This window comes from Sinocyclocheilus rhinocerous, unplaced genomic scaffold (genome assembly GCF_001515625.1).
Source record: "Sinocyclocheilus rhinocerous isolate Xijiao unplaced genomic scaffold, SAMN03320098_v1.1 scaffold1164, whole genome shotgun sequence".
In the NCBI taxonomy this organism is placed as follows: Eukaryota; Metazoa; Chordata; class Actinopteri; order Cypriniformes; family Cyprinidae; genus Sinocyclocheilus; species Sinocyclocheilus rhinocerous.
In genome coordinates this window covers 1,704,366-1,722,130 of record NW_015643253.1, presented here as the reverse complement: position 1 = coordinate 1,722,130, position 17,765 = coordinate 1,704,366, and the positions used below count along the sequence as shown (strand labels likewise).

At 36.6% G+C, this 17,765-nt stretch overlaps 2 protein-coding genes across 13 annotated transcripts in view; both read right to left on the bottom strand.

The window, feature by feature from the left end:
- Window positions 1–7,780, bottom strand: part of cntn1b (contactin 1b) — a 12,762-nt gene extending 4,982 nt beyond the window's left edge. The window contains exons 1-13 of the mRNA XM_016574729.1: window positions 7,561–7,780; window positions 6,100–6,180; window positions 4,822–4,863; window positions 4,525–4,651; window positions 4,219–4,400; window positions 4,006–4,101; window positions 2,746–2,952; window positions 2,526–2,625; window positions 2,063–2,244; window positions 1,038–1,162; window positions 815–932; window positions 531–681; window positions 283–410 (exon numbers count right to left, since the gene is read on the bottom strand). Of these exons, the coding sequence (XP_016430215.1) occupies window positions 283–410; window positions 531–681; window positions 815–932; window positions 1,038–1,162; window positions 2,063–2,244; window positions 2,526–2,625; window positions 2,746–2,952; window positions 4,006–4,101; window positions 4,219–4,400; window positions 4,525–4,651; window positions 4,822–4,863; window positions 6,100–6,154 (1,513 nt within the window). The 5' untranslated portion in view covers window positions 6,155–6,180; window positions 7,561–7,780. The remainder of the gene's footprint in view (window positions 1–282; window positions 411–530; window positions 682–814; window positions 933–1,037; window positions 1,163–2,062; window positions 2,245–2,525; window positions 2,626–2,745; window positions 2,953–4,005; window positions 4,102–4,218; window positions 4,401–4,524; window positions 4,652–4,821; window positions 4,864–6,099; window positions 6,181–7,560) is intronic.
- Window positions 7,781–8,551: 771 nt separating this feature from the next.
- The window catches only part of nrcama (neuronal cell adhesion molecule a), a 52,337-nt gene continuing 43,123 nt past the window's right edge, over window positions 8,552–17,765 (bottom strand). For 8 of the 12 annotated variants that reach the window (XM_016574717.1, XM_016574722.1, XM_016574723.1 and 5 more), the window contains 9 exons: window positions 17,565–17,687; window positions 17,279–17,455; window positions 16,629–16,664; window positions 15,088–15,156; window positions 14,250–14,372; window positions 13,794–13,949; window positions 13,260–13,391; window positions 12,546–12,624; window positions 8,552–11,320 (listed from right to left, as the gene is read on the bottom strand). In XM_016574717.1, the coding sequence (XP_016430203.1) occupies window positions 11,086–11,320; window positions 12,546–12,624; window positions 13,260–13,391; window positions 13,794–13,949; window positions 14,250–14,372; window positions 15,088–15,156; window positions 16,629–16,664; window positions 17,279–17,455; window positions 17,565–17,687 (1,130 nt within the window). In that variant the 3' untranslated portion in view covers window positions 8,552–11,085. The remainder of the gene's footprint in view (window positions 11,321–12,545; window positions 12,625–13,259; window positions 13,392–13,793; window positions 13,950–14,249; window positions 14,373–15,087; window positions 15,157–16,628; window positions 16,665–17,278; window positions 17,456–17,564; window positions 17,688–17,765) is intronic. The other 4 variants (XM_016574724.1, XM_016574727.1, XM_016574725.1 and 1 more) reach the window with 3 other exon arrangements.

Sequence of the window (17,765 nt, the reverse complement as noted above, 5' to 3'; positions counted from 1 at the left end):
TAAAATAAAATAAAATAAAATAAAATAAAATAAAATAAAATAAAATAAAATAAAATAAAATAAAATAAAATAAAATAAAATAAAATAAAATAAAATAAAATAAAATAAAATAAAATAAAATAAAATAAAATAAAATAAAATAAAATAAAATAAAATAAAAAAAAATAAAATAAAATAAAATAAAATAAAATAAAATAAAATAAAATAAAATAAAATTAAATAAAATTAAATTAAATTAAAGTGACAATCAGTATAGGTGAGGAAATTAGAATTTTGTCTGACCGGTGATAGTGAGAGTCCCCGTGCTGTTGGATTTGCCACGGTCATTCTCAGCATAGCATGTGTACGAGCCCTCGTCACTTTTTGACACGTTCAGAATCTCCAGACTTCCATCATCCCAAATTAACATCCTGAAAAATAAGGACAAAGAGAGAAGAGGATGAAGATAACTGTAACTAAGCTTCTATCTCTGCCACAACATTATGATTTACCTGCAAGTAAATGCATGCGTTTAAGATCGACTGACTAACCTTGAAGAGTTGGTCAGCAGCTCTGAGCCTCGTTTCCAGATGAACTTGGGTTTAGGAGCAGCGCGGGGTTTGCACTCTATAACCACACGTCCGCTTTCAGCCCCGAGCAAAATCTTCTTCACTGGATTATAAATGAATGTTGGTGCACAGGCTGTGAAGAGACCATTGAAGACACTCAACCTTCAACAATAATTATGTACCTTTTTGAAGACACTTCTAGAAAAGAGCAGCTCTTTTTTAAAAAGCTATACTTTCCAAGCGTAAAGAAGTATTTAAAAGCTCACAGACAACCCGAAGCTCCGCGCTGGCATAGATGGTCCCCCATTCATTCTCAGCAATACACTGATACATGCCCGAATCCTCAAATGTGAGACTGGAGAACTTCAGCTCCCCTTTGCCGTACTAAAAAAAGAGGAAAAATGCAACAGAACACACATGATTACTTGATATAAAACAATCTGAGGTTCTCATATGGGTCTTCCTTAACAAATAAAACAGTGTATTAACCGAATAGCCATCCTTCAGCCAGCGTATCCATGGTAAAGGCTTCCCCACGGCAACACACCTGAGAGTGAGTTCGCTACCAACATCTTTCTCTGTGTCATTGATGTGCTCCGCCCACTCTGGAGCACCTGAGGAGACAATCACATGCACACAGTCTTGAGTTGGTACTACATTTGCATTTAAACGTACACTGTGAAGTATGTTCTATATACTGTAGGATGACCATGGGTTGTAGGAATGAAATTCGGATGTACTACATCCGCTATGTTGTTACTGTCACGTGACTTACCAGTGTCAGTTGTGCCACTTCACTGGCATTAAAAAACTCCTCTCCTGTGGCCTCATGGGATAGTAAAGTATCCATCGTATGTGCAATGCAGAATTTCAGGTAGGTCATCTGGGTACTTTTTCCTACTGTTTTTTTTTTTGTTTTTTTTTGTGAATACTATGAATTAGGCGTACTACTCTTTTAGTGTACAATTTTTTGCATACTATATAATAGGAAAGTATTTGATTTTGGACACAGCATTTTTTTTTAAAGAAAATGATAGTTTTATTCAGCAAGGATGCATTAAATTAATCAAAAGTGACATGAAAGATCTGTATAATGTTACAAAAGATAAAATAAATACTCTTCTTTGAACTTTCAATTCATCAAAGAATCTTTAAAAAATTGATCACAGTTTCCACAAAAATTTAAAGCAGCTCAACTGTTTTCAACATTAAAATAATAATAAGAAGAAATGTTTTTGAGCACCAAATCAGCATATTATTAATGCAAATTTTAAATTGTAATAATATTTGACAATATTAGTGTTTGGAATGTATTTTATATCAAATAAATGCAGCCTAGGTGAGCATATAAGAGATTTCTTTCAAAAAAAAAAATCTTGCCAATCACAAATTATAATAATATAATATAATATAATATAATATTTTTTTATAATTAATTATTATAAGCCGTATATAAACAGAACTAAACCAGAGTGTCTGTCTTTTAAACTTTTTGTTTTTCGAGTTTGTTTTACCTTCCACATAGAGCCACTGTCGATACCAGTCCATCCCTTTAACGTTGAGCGTCTCACACTCGTAGCTCCCTTCATCCTCGTACTGAACGTTAAGCAGGTGCAGTAAAGCTCCATTCATGCTGACCTCATAGTTGGGCGGGAGATCAGCGTCTAACTTCCTCCAGCGGATGTGTGGGAGCGGACTGAAAGGTAAAATTGAGTTTATATGGTTAAAAACAACCAAAAATGAGTGAAGAACAAATCTAATACTATTGTGTGAATGACTATGACTCACTAACAAAAAAAGTATGGTTGTATTTCTCTGTTTATTGGACATGTACCATGATTATACCCTCATATTCTTTGAAATACTTCAGGATAGCCTGTTAAGACCATAGTAAATGAATAGTGTATTCCTTCAGTACCATTGTATTTTGAAGTACCATGCAGACTATATGGACAGCATCTGCATTTGTTGACTCACTTTCCAAGGGCAAAGCACTCCAGAGTGATGTTCTGATGCACCAAAGCATAAGTCTTGGGAAATTTCACACGGATATCAGCAGGATACCGCTTCACCTCCTCTGTGCAAAGGGCAGAGATGAAAAGGTAGGTCATTAATTGACCTTTAAAAACAACAGTGGTCTCAGTAAGGCAATTATGAGCAAAACTCTTGGCATTGTGGGTAATTTTATAGCGCTCACTCTCTATTTGTGGAATCAGAGAAATCGGCATGCTGAAAACACTCTTGCCGATGGTGGGGCTTGACACGAAACAAGAATAATTCCCAACATCAGATGCCTCGACTTTAGCGATGTACAGATTGCCAGTGGTCTGTGACACGAAACGCCTCTGGTCTGGTATGATGAAGTTGGGGAAGTCGTTGTAGATCCAGCGGAACATCACCTCACCTGAGAGACAAAACCAATTGACAGAAATCAGATTTCGGTTGCTGGAAGGAAAGTGGATCTTTTTGATTAAAGCACTTTCTTTTACTATGTACCTCTATGATTGTTGGTTATCATGCACTCTGAGAAAAAAAAAGGTACAAAAGCTGTCACTGGGACAGTACCCTTTCAAAACATTCACCTTTGGACCTTATTTAACCCTAAAGTGTGCAATTTAGTACCTAAATAGTACATCTTAGCACCTTTTGAAAAGTGACAACTTTTTGTACCTTTTTTTTCTGAGAGTGTTGTATTTGTATATATTGTTCAAATAACTTGATAACACTCTACAATAAAGTTTAATTAGTTAACACTGGTTGATGCATTAACTAACATTAGACTGTATAACAATGGAAAATACATGTGTTACAGTATTTATTCATCTTTATTTACATTAGTTATTAAAAATACAACTGTTCATTGTTAGTTCACGTTAGCTCAGGTTCATTAAATTATATTAACAGATACAACGTTTGATTTTTATAATGTATCGGTAAATGCTAAAATGAACATGAAGATTAATAAATGCGTTTGTTAATTTTTGCTTGTTATTTCATTTTAACTAATATAGTTAAGTAATGTTAACAAATGGAACCTTATTTTAAAGTGTTAACAGTAATTATATTTCAAATATTATTTGTTATTAAATATTGTGCTAATGTCATTATTATTATTATATCTTTTACTAGGTTATTTTAAGTGGCATTGAATCAGATTTTTAGGAAAAAGTTACTCTAGAAACGGAACATTTTTATTTAGATTTACTCACTTTATTGAATATTATGTCACAAAGCTATATTATTTTAAATTATTTAAATTCATTAAGTAAATCTTTATTTCGCATTTTTTCAGTGTTGAGACCAGCATATTATATAGAATCACAAAAGTTTTTTTTCCCCCTGCTTTTTATCAAGGTGCCACACAAAGGTTGTATGTATATACTATGGCACTGCTAATCAGAGATTTTAAGTATTAGTATCACTTTGTTAAACTGTATGTGAGGTGATCACTTCTTACTTGGATAGCGAGAGGGAGGAGAACACAGCAGTACCGCTCCCTGTCCCTCCTTAACATGCACCGGCTCTCTCTCATCTGTAGGGAACTGGTTTAGGTCTACAGTCCGAAAAAGAAAGAGAAAAACAACTGAGGACAGAATATGACAAAACAGATATCTGGAAACAATTTATAGTCTTTACAAATATAAGAAGTCCTACTGTATCTGTCACATACATCCAAATTTGACAGTGGCCTCTTTGCTGATGACAGTGCCGTACACGTTCTTAGCCACACACACATATTTCCCAGCATGCTTGCTCTTGTCTGGGTTGGTGATGACCAGGTTTCCTCCCACCAGGCTAAAGTGCTCATCAGGTTGTTCCATCAGTTTAATTTCCCAGTTGTTTAACCACCATCTGTGAAATACAGCCTTTTATTAATGACCTTCTGATTTTCTCATTGCAAGTGCAAACAATTTGGTAAACACCTCCCTGCAATTCCCAGTACAGACTGCACAGGATCAGAAGCGGAAAAAATTACTTGATAATGGCCGGAGGGTTGGCCCGTGCTCTGCAGTTCATGGAGATTTTGTTCTCTGGTGAATCCTCCGCATACACTGTGTCCAAGGGCTCCTCCTCAAATATGGGCCCGAAGCCTGTGGCCTCCTCTGATGGACATTACATGAGCCAGCATTATATTCAATTTACACAAAACTACCCAACTAACAACCCCAAAATTCAAATGTGGTAACATACTGAGGTGAAAAACATCAATATTTCATTCTATGTAATTACTTGTAGGTAAGTTGGTAAACTGTAGGTAAAGTTAAGGACTTACTGTCAAAAATTCGGGGTTCAAAGATCCTGGGTTTAATTGCAGCTGGAAAATTAAAGAACAACTTTAATTTGACTTGATTTACTTGGACAGAAATTTTTATTGTGTGTTTTAGGAAAATACATCATATAGATATCATTTTTACAGGTTCACAATGAATTTTAATTTGGTATTACCTAAAGTAAGTCACACAAACATACACACATAATTTAAAGAAATATTTCACCCAACAATGAAAATGTGCTTAATATTTACTCACCCTCAGGCTATCCAAGTTTGTTTGTTCATCTGAACAGATTTGGAGAAATGTAGCATTACATCACTTGCTCACCAATGGATCCTCTGCAGTGAATGGGTGCCGTCAGAATGAGAGTCCAAACAGCTAATAAAAACATCTCAATTCACAAGTAATCCACACGACTCCAGTCCATCAATTAATGTCTTCTGAAGTGACAAGTTGTGTTTGTAAAGAAACAAATCCAACATTACAGTGTTTTAAATTTAAACCATTGCTTCTGGCCAAAATACAAGTCCATAAACCATAAAAACGCTTCTTCCAGCGAAAAAGTCCATCCCCTGTTGTCCTCTCACATCAAAATCCACCGACATATTTGTTTAGAACTGTTTTGGACTGTTTTGGCTATTTCTCTCCTGATTCAGACAAGACAACTTTTTAAATTAATAAAGCAGTATTATAGATATATGATTTTAGTCGGAAGCAACAATTTGAAATAAAAAAAAATGTCTTAATGATGGATCTGTTTATTATAAACACACAGCTTTTTGCTTCACAGGACGTTATTTGATCATCATGATATGGATTATTGTGATTTGGATTATTGTTATTTTTATCAGCTGTTTGGACTCTCATTCTGACGGCACCCATTCACTGCTGAGGATCCACTGCTGAGCAAGTAATATAATGCTTTATTTCTCCAAATCTGTTTCAATGAATAAACAAACTCATCTACATCTTGGATGGCCTGAGGGAGAGTACATTTTCATCAAATTTTCATTTTGGGATGAACTATTCCTTTAAACATAATTTTGTATGTTTATTATGGGGACCATTGGCTGCACCCAAATTTGGTATGTGAGAGTTTCCTAACTTTTTAGAGTTAAAAAAAACTTTATCTACTCCATTTAATATCATTTTCTACCCTTGAAGACGCTCCCGAAAAAAAAAGGAATTCAGCTATACTTGGGATAATTTTGTACATAAAATGTAGTTTTATAAACACACACACACACACACACACACACACACATTCAGTTCCTCACCGGCCAATAAGAAGAAGTAAGAGAGAACACACAGAAGCATGGCTGGGGTCACCATCTTGATCTGACAGTTAAAAACCAAGCCTGAGAAAGAGAAAAAGTGAAAGAACGTGTGTGTGTGGGTGAAATGCTGTAAAGCTGCAGAGTTGAAGCTACTGAAAGCTGCATTGTCTCACTCTGATGTGCAGACTGTAGCAGATTGTGTCCGAAATGGAAACATTAACAATTTATCACATCCTACCAATGATAAAAGTGAATCAGCAATCCACACCTTCTCTCTCACTCACACACTATGCACATATGTACACAAACATGTTTACACCCACAAGTTCAGCCATTACTGCAAATGTAACACATGAAGGAAAGGTAAATCTTAGCATAAACGCATGCACACATACTCACAGAGTTGCTTTATAAATGCAATCCTTGCTAACACATTCAGCATCTCTTATTTGCTGCCACTGCACTTTCATACAGGGTGAGCAAGGACAGAGGGTGAACATCTGCAACCTAATATGTATCCATTCATCAAGCATCTCAAGAACATGTTTGAACATCCATCTCTCTAAACAATTGTATTTGCAGCAAGTTATGCATGTGGTCTACTTGAATGCATGGTATTTCACCAATCTCTTATAATCTCATTGCATCCTCTGATCTGCTGTCTGCGCTTGTCCTGCACATTCGGATTTAGGTCACTGCATGCCTACTGTAAGTTCATACTAAGGGCGTGGCAGTAAAAATCTAGCATCTGATCTAAATGATCTTACACACTGAAATACATGGATTTACATTTGAATTTAACAGAGCAATAAAAATCATAGCTGGATTTCACTGTCCTTTTTAAAAAAAAAATAGGCTATTATAATTAGAGTTTGGTGTGATCATAACATATAAAGTGTATTGTCAAGCACTAATAAGTCTAATAACTGCGTCACTGATGATAACTCTTTAGCGCAGCCCTCCGACACAACACTCGCATTACAATCTCTATCCTCTTTGTTGCCAGGAAACCTAACTAACTAACTAACTTGTCCCGTTTAAACTTTAGGCAAGTAAATATCATATAATTAACTCGCATCACAGCTTGTTTCAGCATAACAATTAGCAAATGTATTGATATGTTAAAAAATACCTTGAATAGCCTAACGTAATTTGTATGAATTCAAACTTATTAATTTTATTTTTATTTTGTAAATAATACGTGCAATATGTATTCTAATTCTAATATGTATGTTGTTTATTTATTTTATGTATTTTTTTTAAATATATATAAAGGAATGACATCTGCTATGTCCGGACTCATCCACCCTGTTCTTCTGCATTGCAGTATTACCAAACCGCGCGGAACACCTTCATCCGGACTTTAGCATGCAGAATAAACTCCTGAAGGTCATAGACAGATCATAATCTCACCAGAAACCCCCAAAGCTTTACATATCACCATATCAGCAGCAAACTTACCGGAAGAATGCGTTTAATCCTTCGTCAAACCCACAGACCTGGATCAGAACCACCGCGTCGTCCCGCAGCCCAGCGCGGAGACAGACACACGGCCGGCGCGGCACCAGCCTGCTATTGGACGAGAGCGGAAGCTGCGCATGCCAGGATGCCGTAACACAGGGATGCTGTCTGAGTTCATGTGCTACTGCAGTGGATCTCAAACTAGTCAATGTGATTTTAAGGCATTTATGAATTATGAATTCAAAATGTATATGGACCAGCACGTGATATTTGGTGATTTAAGGTAACATGAGGCTTATCCACACACATCTGTTCAAATCCAGTGGATTAAATTCTTAGTTTTTTTACCAATCCAAGTAAATCAGTCCAATCGGATAAAGAGGCCAAATGACTGTGGGTAAAGGCTTAAGACCGCTTTACTCTTCAGGGCAGCCACACAGGATATAATGCATAAAACTGCACTTGCATTATAACATTTATGGGACAGTGAGGTAAAATTAGCTACTGTTTGCTTAAATTGTTCTCTAGGGAAAGAGAATCCACAAATTAAAACTAATATACCTAATTATATATTGCAGGATTATCTGCTATATCTCAGGGCTATAGAAATATGATTTTTTTTCTTAATAATAAATAAGTAAACAAATAAAGAGAAACGAACTTGCCCTAACATAGAGGAAACTGTCAAGTTGTAGATGAATTTCCATTTTAAATCAAAATATGAACATTAATTAGTTGCACTATCCACATTGTGCTGCACATTATTAACAGTAATAATAAATAAATCAATAATAAATAAATCAAATGAGGTTTGGTATTATTTAAATTATAAAAATTAAATAAATATATAGATATGAATTTAGCTTTGACTTTAAAAGTCACTTGAATATACAAAAAAATTATGTTTACTTTAATTTAACAGGATTAATGTTCTTTGATTAATATAATTAATCTTTTAAACAAAAACAGACAGATGGTAGTGAAATCCGGAAACCAACATTTATTTTAATTCTTTTATATACAAAATATTTTTTTGCGATTATATTATAGAGTAAACCATTTCACAGCCTTTCATGCTTTATTTTCATGTAGCTTTAACATTAACCAGAATATTATTTCACACTACGTTTCAATCGTCTTTGCCTCCTCCGACAAAAACACATCAAAATGTTCTGCACCCACACCAGTGCAATCCGGCCTCCTTCTTTGGGGATGCGTCCATTTTCTTATTTTTCCTACAGAAAAAAAGTCATAAACTTCCCGGTCAAATAGAAAAGAAAACAACAGTGCCATTAAAAGAGTAAGAGCTGATGTGTGTGTGAATTCAGGTGGAGCACTGTGCGGTTTTCTGCAGCGCTACCTAACACATAATCATCCGTTGATTTGTTTTTCAGACTCATGGGGTTCAGGAAATAGGTTGTTGTCATTTTTCAAGCGGGCTTTTTTGTTTTCATCCAAAGTGACTTACAGTACACAAATTGCTGGGACAGTTCCCCTACAGCGCCTTGGGATATACTGTCATGCTCAAGGGCTCAGTTGTGATTGGATATCTCAGCAGCTTTTCCATTCACAGACCGCCCCGGCATCCTTTCATGTGTCTAAAATAATTTTGGCTGGACATATACAAAGCCAATGTCAGATCTATACATTAAAAAGCAGACAATTCCAAACTAAAAAACTTGATGCAAGTTATGACAAGCTAAATCATGAAAATCTATAGGGCCTTGCCAAAAAAAGGCTCGCCCCATATATACAGTGGACAGACATATACTCAAACACACATTCATTCCATACACACAAATATTTTCATGCATGCCTGCATAAACCGCACACACTCCAGCCATATTTGACGACAGCACCACTGCTGCGTGTTTAGTGAAGCCCTGATTTCACTACACTCGACAGCTCGTAATACTTCACAACATGCAGTAACATGATTTAAAAAACGGTTACATGTGAGAATGTGTATATTTCTGCCTACTGGTATCGCATATGTTGAGATCTTCCCAAGGCCAGGCTACGGCAAATACCACAGTTGGTTGTTTCCATCGCCGTTATGAGTTGCCATAAATGTGTCAAATCAGACCAATCAACAGCAGTACACTCTTTACAGAGAAGTGGCAGTAATTTCTAGCTGTCGATAAGCGGAATGAGATGCCCCTCACCCCGATTTGAGGTGACTTCTGTGACGGCTGTGTAGGTGACACCATTTCCTTGAGTCTTGCGGTCTTCGCTCGGCCCAGGATTTGGGTATCGCTTGCAGTACTGATATAAAAGAGGGCTGTGCTCAAAGCGATGAGAGGGAATCTTTTGTTGAGTATAGAATAATGTTTTCTACCAAGGCACTACGGAACCGTGCTGAGTGGCCTTCGTTGCATCCCATACTGTACTACCACACCAAGAGCAGCGTGAATTCTGATGCCCAAAGTGGGGTCACAGGTGGGCTTTCCTTCACAATAACAGTCCTGGATGAAGTGGACCTTAACTGTTTAAGTCTATCCATGACTTTTCCTCAGGGATAAAACATTGAAAAAGTTGTCGTAAATAAAACAAACACAGGGTGCAAAATTAACCACAAGAGAACTGAGATAAGGATAAAACCACATCTGTGTGACTGAAAAGAGTGCTTGTGTGTCAAAAACATGCTACCTCACATCCCTGACCACCTGTTTTTAAAATCTGTGATTTTTTTTTTGTATATTCAAAACTTCTGACTCCTAAGAACAGCTTTTACACGTATTACATACTTCACAACAATGCCCACAAAGACATTGCTGCCTGAAATGTGCATAATACTGATTTGAACACTGACGACAGAACGCAACAGGCATTTGGTGTAAAGCAAGTGAGTATCATATAGTCAGACAAGCTTCACAGTCTCCACAACGCTGGCTAAAGTTGCGGTCACATTAGCGAATATTCGTGCGCAATAAAGGTCCATTGTATATTGTCGATTGTGTAGCAAAGCATGAAGCACTGTTCACACAAACGTCACTTCTTTCTATTGGTCGACTCAGTGAATCTGTGAAAACTTGAACCTGTTGCGAAATCTGTGTGGGGAAATCTTTCACCCTAGCGCAAAATTCCCAATCGCACCGATTCCTACTGAAACAACTGGATTTTGCCAGTGAAAATTTGCCAAACAACAGTAAATGTGACCGCACCTTAATGCTGATTCGCCAAGGGTGCGACGTCAATAACTGATTCCATGCCAGTCCAAGGGACAAGATGGTGTGATACAATGCCATCTGATGGTAAATAGGGCCATGTTAATAAAATATAAGTCAATTTATATATTCCTATATGCTCGCTGTAATATGCTCAATGTCATGTGACTTTCATTCCGACCAATCGCGGTGAAGCTTGGACTGGCCCTCTTCTCACATTTGTATTATTTCTCGCTGTCTTTCATTAGGGGCGTTTGTTTTATTTCTTTTGCTGTGTGATGTCAGGGGGTCACAGTGCAATAGAGACAAGGAGGTGGGGTGTTGGATGGGTCAAAGGTCACGAGGCGTTTCCAGGCAGTTACACAAAGGAGTTCATGGCGTTGACCGGAGAAGGAGCCTCCGAACTCTCGTTGCCTTCCGCCGTGTCTTTTTCCTTCTTCCCGCTGTACTGGCCGATGAACGAGCCGTCCTCGTTGAACTGGCCGTCTCCTCCCTCGCCATAATCCACCAGGCTGTCGTCACTGTCGTCCTTCTTGACCGTCCCATTGGATGGGGTCCGGCTGCCTTTCAAGGGCTTGTGATCCTCTGTGTCACTGATGTAAAGAGTAGAGACAAGGGGGAGGGGAAGGATATTACAATAGCACAATTTAAACCATCTAGATAGATATATATATATATATAATAAATAATATAAACAAAGTAAAATCACAATAAGGAAACTCAAAAATGCAAATAACTATGTAAAATTCCTTTTTTTCAGATTTTAATTTTTAGTAAAGGTTGGGTTTGGCTTATCTGTGAAATTTACAGACATCTGTTTGATTTTCTTCTGTAACTAGGAGATGAATAATGGGAGATTTAATGCATGCAAGACTTGCAAAGCCCCTCTTACCTTTCTGAAGATCTAAACTTCCCCCACAATTAAAACACACAGGAGGAACAAATAAGACAGACTGACATGTTTGACAATGAGGTTATCACTTTACAATAAAGAAAAATGTGTACAGTGACATCATACACAACAAATGATGGACTTCATGAACAGGACATGTGGAATGTTAATACAGAACAAAAAAACAAACACGGCTGATGTCAACTGTGGCTCTGATTTGGCACTTTCAGAAGCTGAAATTGAATTTTAATAATTTGAAATATTACAGGGTACATTAAATGTAATTGAATTAATATTTCATATATAATATTTCATTTCAATTATTGTGAGTTGAGACCAATCATCCAGTTCCAATCATATCTGCTCCATTGCATCAGCAATAATAATGACAATATGACCAAACATATTACAAAAAATACACACAAATATAAAACAATAAATTAAAAAATATATTGATGATAATAAATATTATTGATGACAATAAATATTAATGATGTCACAAAACAAAATAACAACTCACAGCAATAACAACGTAAATTAGGAAGGCAATTGATTTGACACTCGAAATGTGGTAAATGAATGAAAATGTAAAAAATGAATTAAAAATGTGTCAAATAGTTTTACAGTCATATAATACACAGCTTTGGTTAAGAATTGTTATAATGTATAAAAAGGTTTGCTCCTGCTTTCCTCAAGCTGTTTTGTGGTGAGGCCAAAGATGTTTACATTCATCTCAGAGGAATGAAAAAATTACGGTCTGAGTCCCTGAGCAAGAGGAGAAGCAAGTTTGCCTTCAATGAGTTGTGACACGACAACAACATCACTTCTAAGTACCATTGGTGCAATTTAAACATTTATTTTTCACGATTTCTGACCAAAGTGATATAAATAGCTGTAGATTAAGTTCTATATGTTGTTTTCCTCACCTGTACTCCCCAAATGTCCCATCATCCTCTTTCATGGGCTGGATTTCTGGGTCTTGATGGGCATCTTCTTTTTCTTTTACTATAAGATCGGACAATCAAAAAGTTGTATGGCATTAAAGTTCAGCCTTTCGTACAAAGGAGTTCACATGTGTGTGCAGAATCTTAAATATTTCTTATTTTATGTTACAGATATTGTATGTGTGCACTGTTTAAAAGATTTCAGATTCAGCATTAGCACCACACAGATGTACTTAACTATCTCAAACATCTCACATCAACTTTGGACACTTCCCGCTGTACTGCCCAATGAACGAGCCGTCCTCGTTGAACTGGCCGTCTCCTCCCTCGCCATAATCCACCAGGCTGTCGTCACTGTCGTCCTTCTTGACCGTCCCATTGGATGGGGTCCGGCTGCCTTTCAAGGGCTTGTGATCCTCTGTGTCACTGATGTAAAGAGTAGAGACAAGGGGGAGGGGAAGGATATTACAATAGCACAATTTAAACCATCTAGATAGTGGAGATCGTCCATTTCCAACATGCTGTTTAGTGCAGGTATTTTCCCAACAGTCCTTATATGCGTCTTTCCAATATCCAAAAGGCAGTAGATGTTCATAACTGGTCATAACGTGCATTTGGAAGGATAAGTTTGGTAACATACATCATAATGCATAAACCACTTCTCTCAAATCACATCAACTTTGGACATTCACTTACCTGGATATTTGCCTCCTTTGTTCCTCTTTATAAAGCAAACGATGAGGAGCACCAGGATCAGTAAAGCAATGGCACACATCAGCCCGATAAACCAGCCCTGTGTGGCTATGTCAACCTGCTTGCTAGTCATAGCTGCAAAAAGGAGAAAAAATGAACTAATCCTCAATTTTCTTTTTTGCAGATATAAAACAAACAAACACAAAATACTGCCATCAACAGTAAAGTAGAAATTAACATGAGCTCAACATCAAGATAACAAAAACCTTTAAATTGAAAGAAGTGCTTTTAAAAATTATCTGACGATGTATGAAGACCACTGTAGGATGTCAAAGAAAAAAGTAAGGAAGAAATGGACACATGTAATTCTGGCATGCATATACATTTCCATCCATAAACCCGTCTGGACTCATGCATAATTTGTTAATATTCCAAACCAAAACTACAGGTAATGTCTGGAACTGAGGTGGGGCGGGGCTTCACGGGTGAGTGACAGGTGAGGTTGATGCTGGCGGTCTGCAGACATGCTCTCCTCACCTGGAACTGTAATCAACAGCTCCTCTGTACTGTGGACCGTTGCGTCTGAGTGGTCTTTGGCTACCACCCGAACCCTATAGGACATCCCCGGTTTTAGTCCTCTAATCTGATATGTCCGAGTGCCATTTACAAACTCTGTTTTCCAGGGTTCTTTACCTGGAGAGAAGGGCCGACGGCAAGGGAGAGATTATGGCAAAAACCAATTGCGCAGGAAAATGTTAAAAAATTGATTTTATTAAATTGATTATTTAATGATTAGTCAAATTATATTTAAAATCAAATAAAATGTATATATATATATATATATATATATAATGCTTTATCAAAATATTTTTATTTTGATAATACACAAATTCTATATAATAAATAACTTGGTCTATGAACTTAATGATATTAAACTTTATTATATTAAATAAACGCACAGCAGTAGTGAAATTTTAAGGTGGACAATCTTACTGTTATCAACAACATATTCCACATAAACATTCCTATCCGGCCCCAAGTATTCCCAGCTTATCACAGCATGGTCCTCCTCCACTGAGGAGTTAACACTCCCAAACATCCGACCAGCAGGCGGCACTGATCAAACAAGGAAAAATACAAGTGATGTAAAAATGTAGAGATTATGAAGAAGCTGCTAAAAAAATCCTGTATGTTTGGATGTCTAGTGGCCCCAGTATTTAATAAATAGACACATACACAACAGCTATATACGTTTTTAAAGTTACTTCCAATAAAATCTCTAGCATAATTTGTTTGCAAATGCATCTTAATTTGATATTTTATATCTAATCCAATGAAATTCACAAATTTTAAGTCTCTTTTTGGGGTCACTAGAGATATATATTTTTTAATTACTTAGATTGCCATTGAAAAGTTTGGGCTCGGCAAGATTTTTTCATGTTTTTGAAGGAAGTCACATGTTCACCAAGGCAGCATTTATTTTTCAGATTTCTTTGATGAATAGAAAGTACAAAAGAACAGCATTTTTGTCTTTACTTTTGTCTTTAAATGTCTTTACTGTCACATTTGATCAGTTTAAAGCATTCTTGATGAATAAAAGTATCGATCTCTTTAAAAAAAATTACTAACCCCAAACTTTTGAACTGTAGTGTTTATGTATCTGTCATCACTCACTTTTTTATTATAAATCGTGTGAAACTCAAATAATGATTGTGACACCTTGTGAGATTTTAAAAGGTATAACATCTACAAATTCCTGTTCAATACAGTATCACACAAGCATAACAATGAAGGAAAGAGAGAAAAGGTGCCGGGACAGGAGTATTTGTACCCTTGTGAAACGGGGGCTGCAAAGATTGAGTGACTGGGGGGGTTGGTGGTGGTGAAGGGGGGGCTGAGCCTGGAAGAATACAGAGAATAGTGAAACACACAACATGAAACACAAAACATTAGATAGAGAGAAAACAAGGCAGTGAAAGAGAGAAATGCAGATCAAAGTTAACAGCATGCAGGAACATGCAGTTCACCGATGCAATGAGAGCTAGTTACTCTGTGCTTCTGAGATCAAGGCAGAGAGATCTGGATTTGTCTTGTCATACGTTTGAACATCACTCCACGCTGAAAAACATCTAATGTCCTTGCCTACGCTAGTTAAAGGGTTAGTTCACCCCAAAATTAAAACTTCTGGCATTTACTCACCCTAGTGTCATTCCAAACCCGTGTGACTTGGATTTAAAATAAGTTTATATTATGAAAATTTTCACATGGGTCTTACACAAAAATCACGGTTGTTAACCTCCAAAACTGACAAAAAAGAACAATAAAGGAAGGCCATATGACTCATGTGCAACATGTCTTCTGAAGTAATACGATAGCGATGCTGTGATGAACAAACCAAAATTGAAGTCATTGTTCACTGATAATATTCCTCTGCAGTGAGTTGTCAACTGCAATTGAGTAAATGACACAATTCAGCTCAATTCATGAACAAATCATTTAGTACAATTTGTGAACTTGAACATCATTGAAAAGAACCGATTCAACTCACAGACTCAATGATTCAGTCGTAGCAGTTCTTGAATTCACTGGAGTTCACTGAGTGGAAAGATTACGAGTGAATAATTCAACAAGTTGCATGGCATTAAAGTTAGGGCTTTTGTACAGTGAAGTTCACATGGTAGTTCAATAGTCTTTAATAGTCTCAAGTATCAAATCATACAGTAGCGTTACTGTGACCAAAGAATCATTATTCCCTGATAATTGTCCCATGCAGTGAGTTGTTAAATCTGAGATTCAGTTCAATTCATGAATCATCTGAATGAATCAATTCAGCTTAGTCCAATTTGCAAACTTAGTCACCACTAAAAAGAACCCATTAGAAGAGCAATTCATTCACTGTTCCAGTTCTCGAGTTCACTATGTGGAAAAATTAGAAGTGAATAACAACTATAAATTAATTCTGATCTTTATTTAAAAGTAACATATGGCTTCAAAAGACTTGAAATATAGTGCACAAGCCATGTGAATCACTGTAATGGTGCTTTTTTTGTCATTTTTGGAGTCAACTTGTACACTCTACTGCTAGAGCTGCACTAAGATTAAAAACCAATAGCATTTATTTTTGGGTGAACTATTCCTTTAAACAGCAGATGTTCTAGCTAAGCCCTACTGAAAGCATTGGGATGGAATTTGCATTTGTTGGTAACATGACTCTCCATGACATATGGAGAAGGCTGAGTCAGGTGTAAAGCTTTTTGGCCTGAGGAGGTTCATGCATATGTATCTATCTCTTTTCACTGCTACAGTGGCTTTCTAGTCACATAGCTGATGCTCAACCAGCATGCATTCTCATCAGCCTGATACTGGTGTTACCTTTACCCGCCTCTACTGCGGGATGCCGAATTAATGCTTCATTGAAAAGAGAGAGAGAGAAAGAGAGACAAAAGAAGACAAAGGTAGAGGGGATATAAATAGCAGCCACCTAACAATCAAAATAGATTGTTTCTAAATGTATAAGTCACGATATATGATGCTGTTGGAGGGTACATTTCAATACAATACAAATACAAAAGAAAAACAAATATTTGTGAGGTTCTACGCTTCGAATAAGACAAAAATACTGATTAAGAACATGACAGTGAATAGCACTTTAAAAAAGTGACTAATATTGCCTCACAAAATAAATAATATTTAAAAAAATAAAAGTATAAATAAAAGTATAAATAAATGTCAAATATAAATAAAACAGACAAACTGCATGTTATGTTTGTGTTAAAACTATTCATGCAGTATGCAACCCTTAAAGCATTAAAAGCATTATATTGTAGACGTAGAACATGGAACGAAAAGCCTGAGGAAACTGAAGACGGGATTCCTCAGCTGAAATACAAACCTTTGAACAAGTTTTATTCTGCTTGCAGTTCATGTGAAGCCACCTTTGAGAATAAAATACTGCACCTGGATCCTTGCATCAAATCCTGAAAACGTTATATTGTAAAATCAGTCACAAAGCTAGTCCTCACCTTCGTCCATGATTGTGACGCCCTCTTCTGTGACAGTGGGGCCAGAGCCCTTGATAGTCTTGGCGTTCAAATAGAACTTGTAGCGTGTGCTGTGCTTGAGGTTGTCCAGAGTGATGCTGGTCTCGTTTGCTGCTAGAAGCAGCTCTTTGAGCGGCCCAAGTTCATCTGTTGTATTGACTACAAGAAGAAGAGAGTTCACATAGAGAGGATGAAAAGTGTAAGCAATCAGCATCATTTTATAAGTCAGCAACAAAATCCCATAAAACATGCCTCAATTTAGACTTACTAGGCTGGTATTTGAGCAAGTATCCTGTCAAGTGACCGTTATATTCTACAGGTGGCACCCACTTCACAACCAATGAGTCCAGGTTCAGATTTTGGACTTTTAAATCTGCAGGAGGCCCAGGAACTAAAAAAAGTGTATATAGTTTATTCTCCTTTAAATAATATTTCATACTTTAACAAGTGAGTACATATAGTAAGCAAG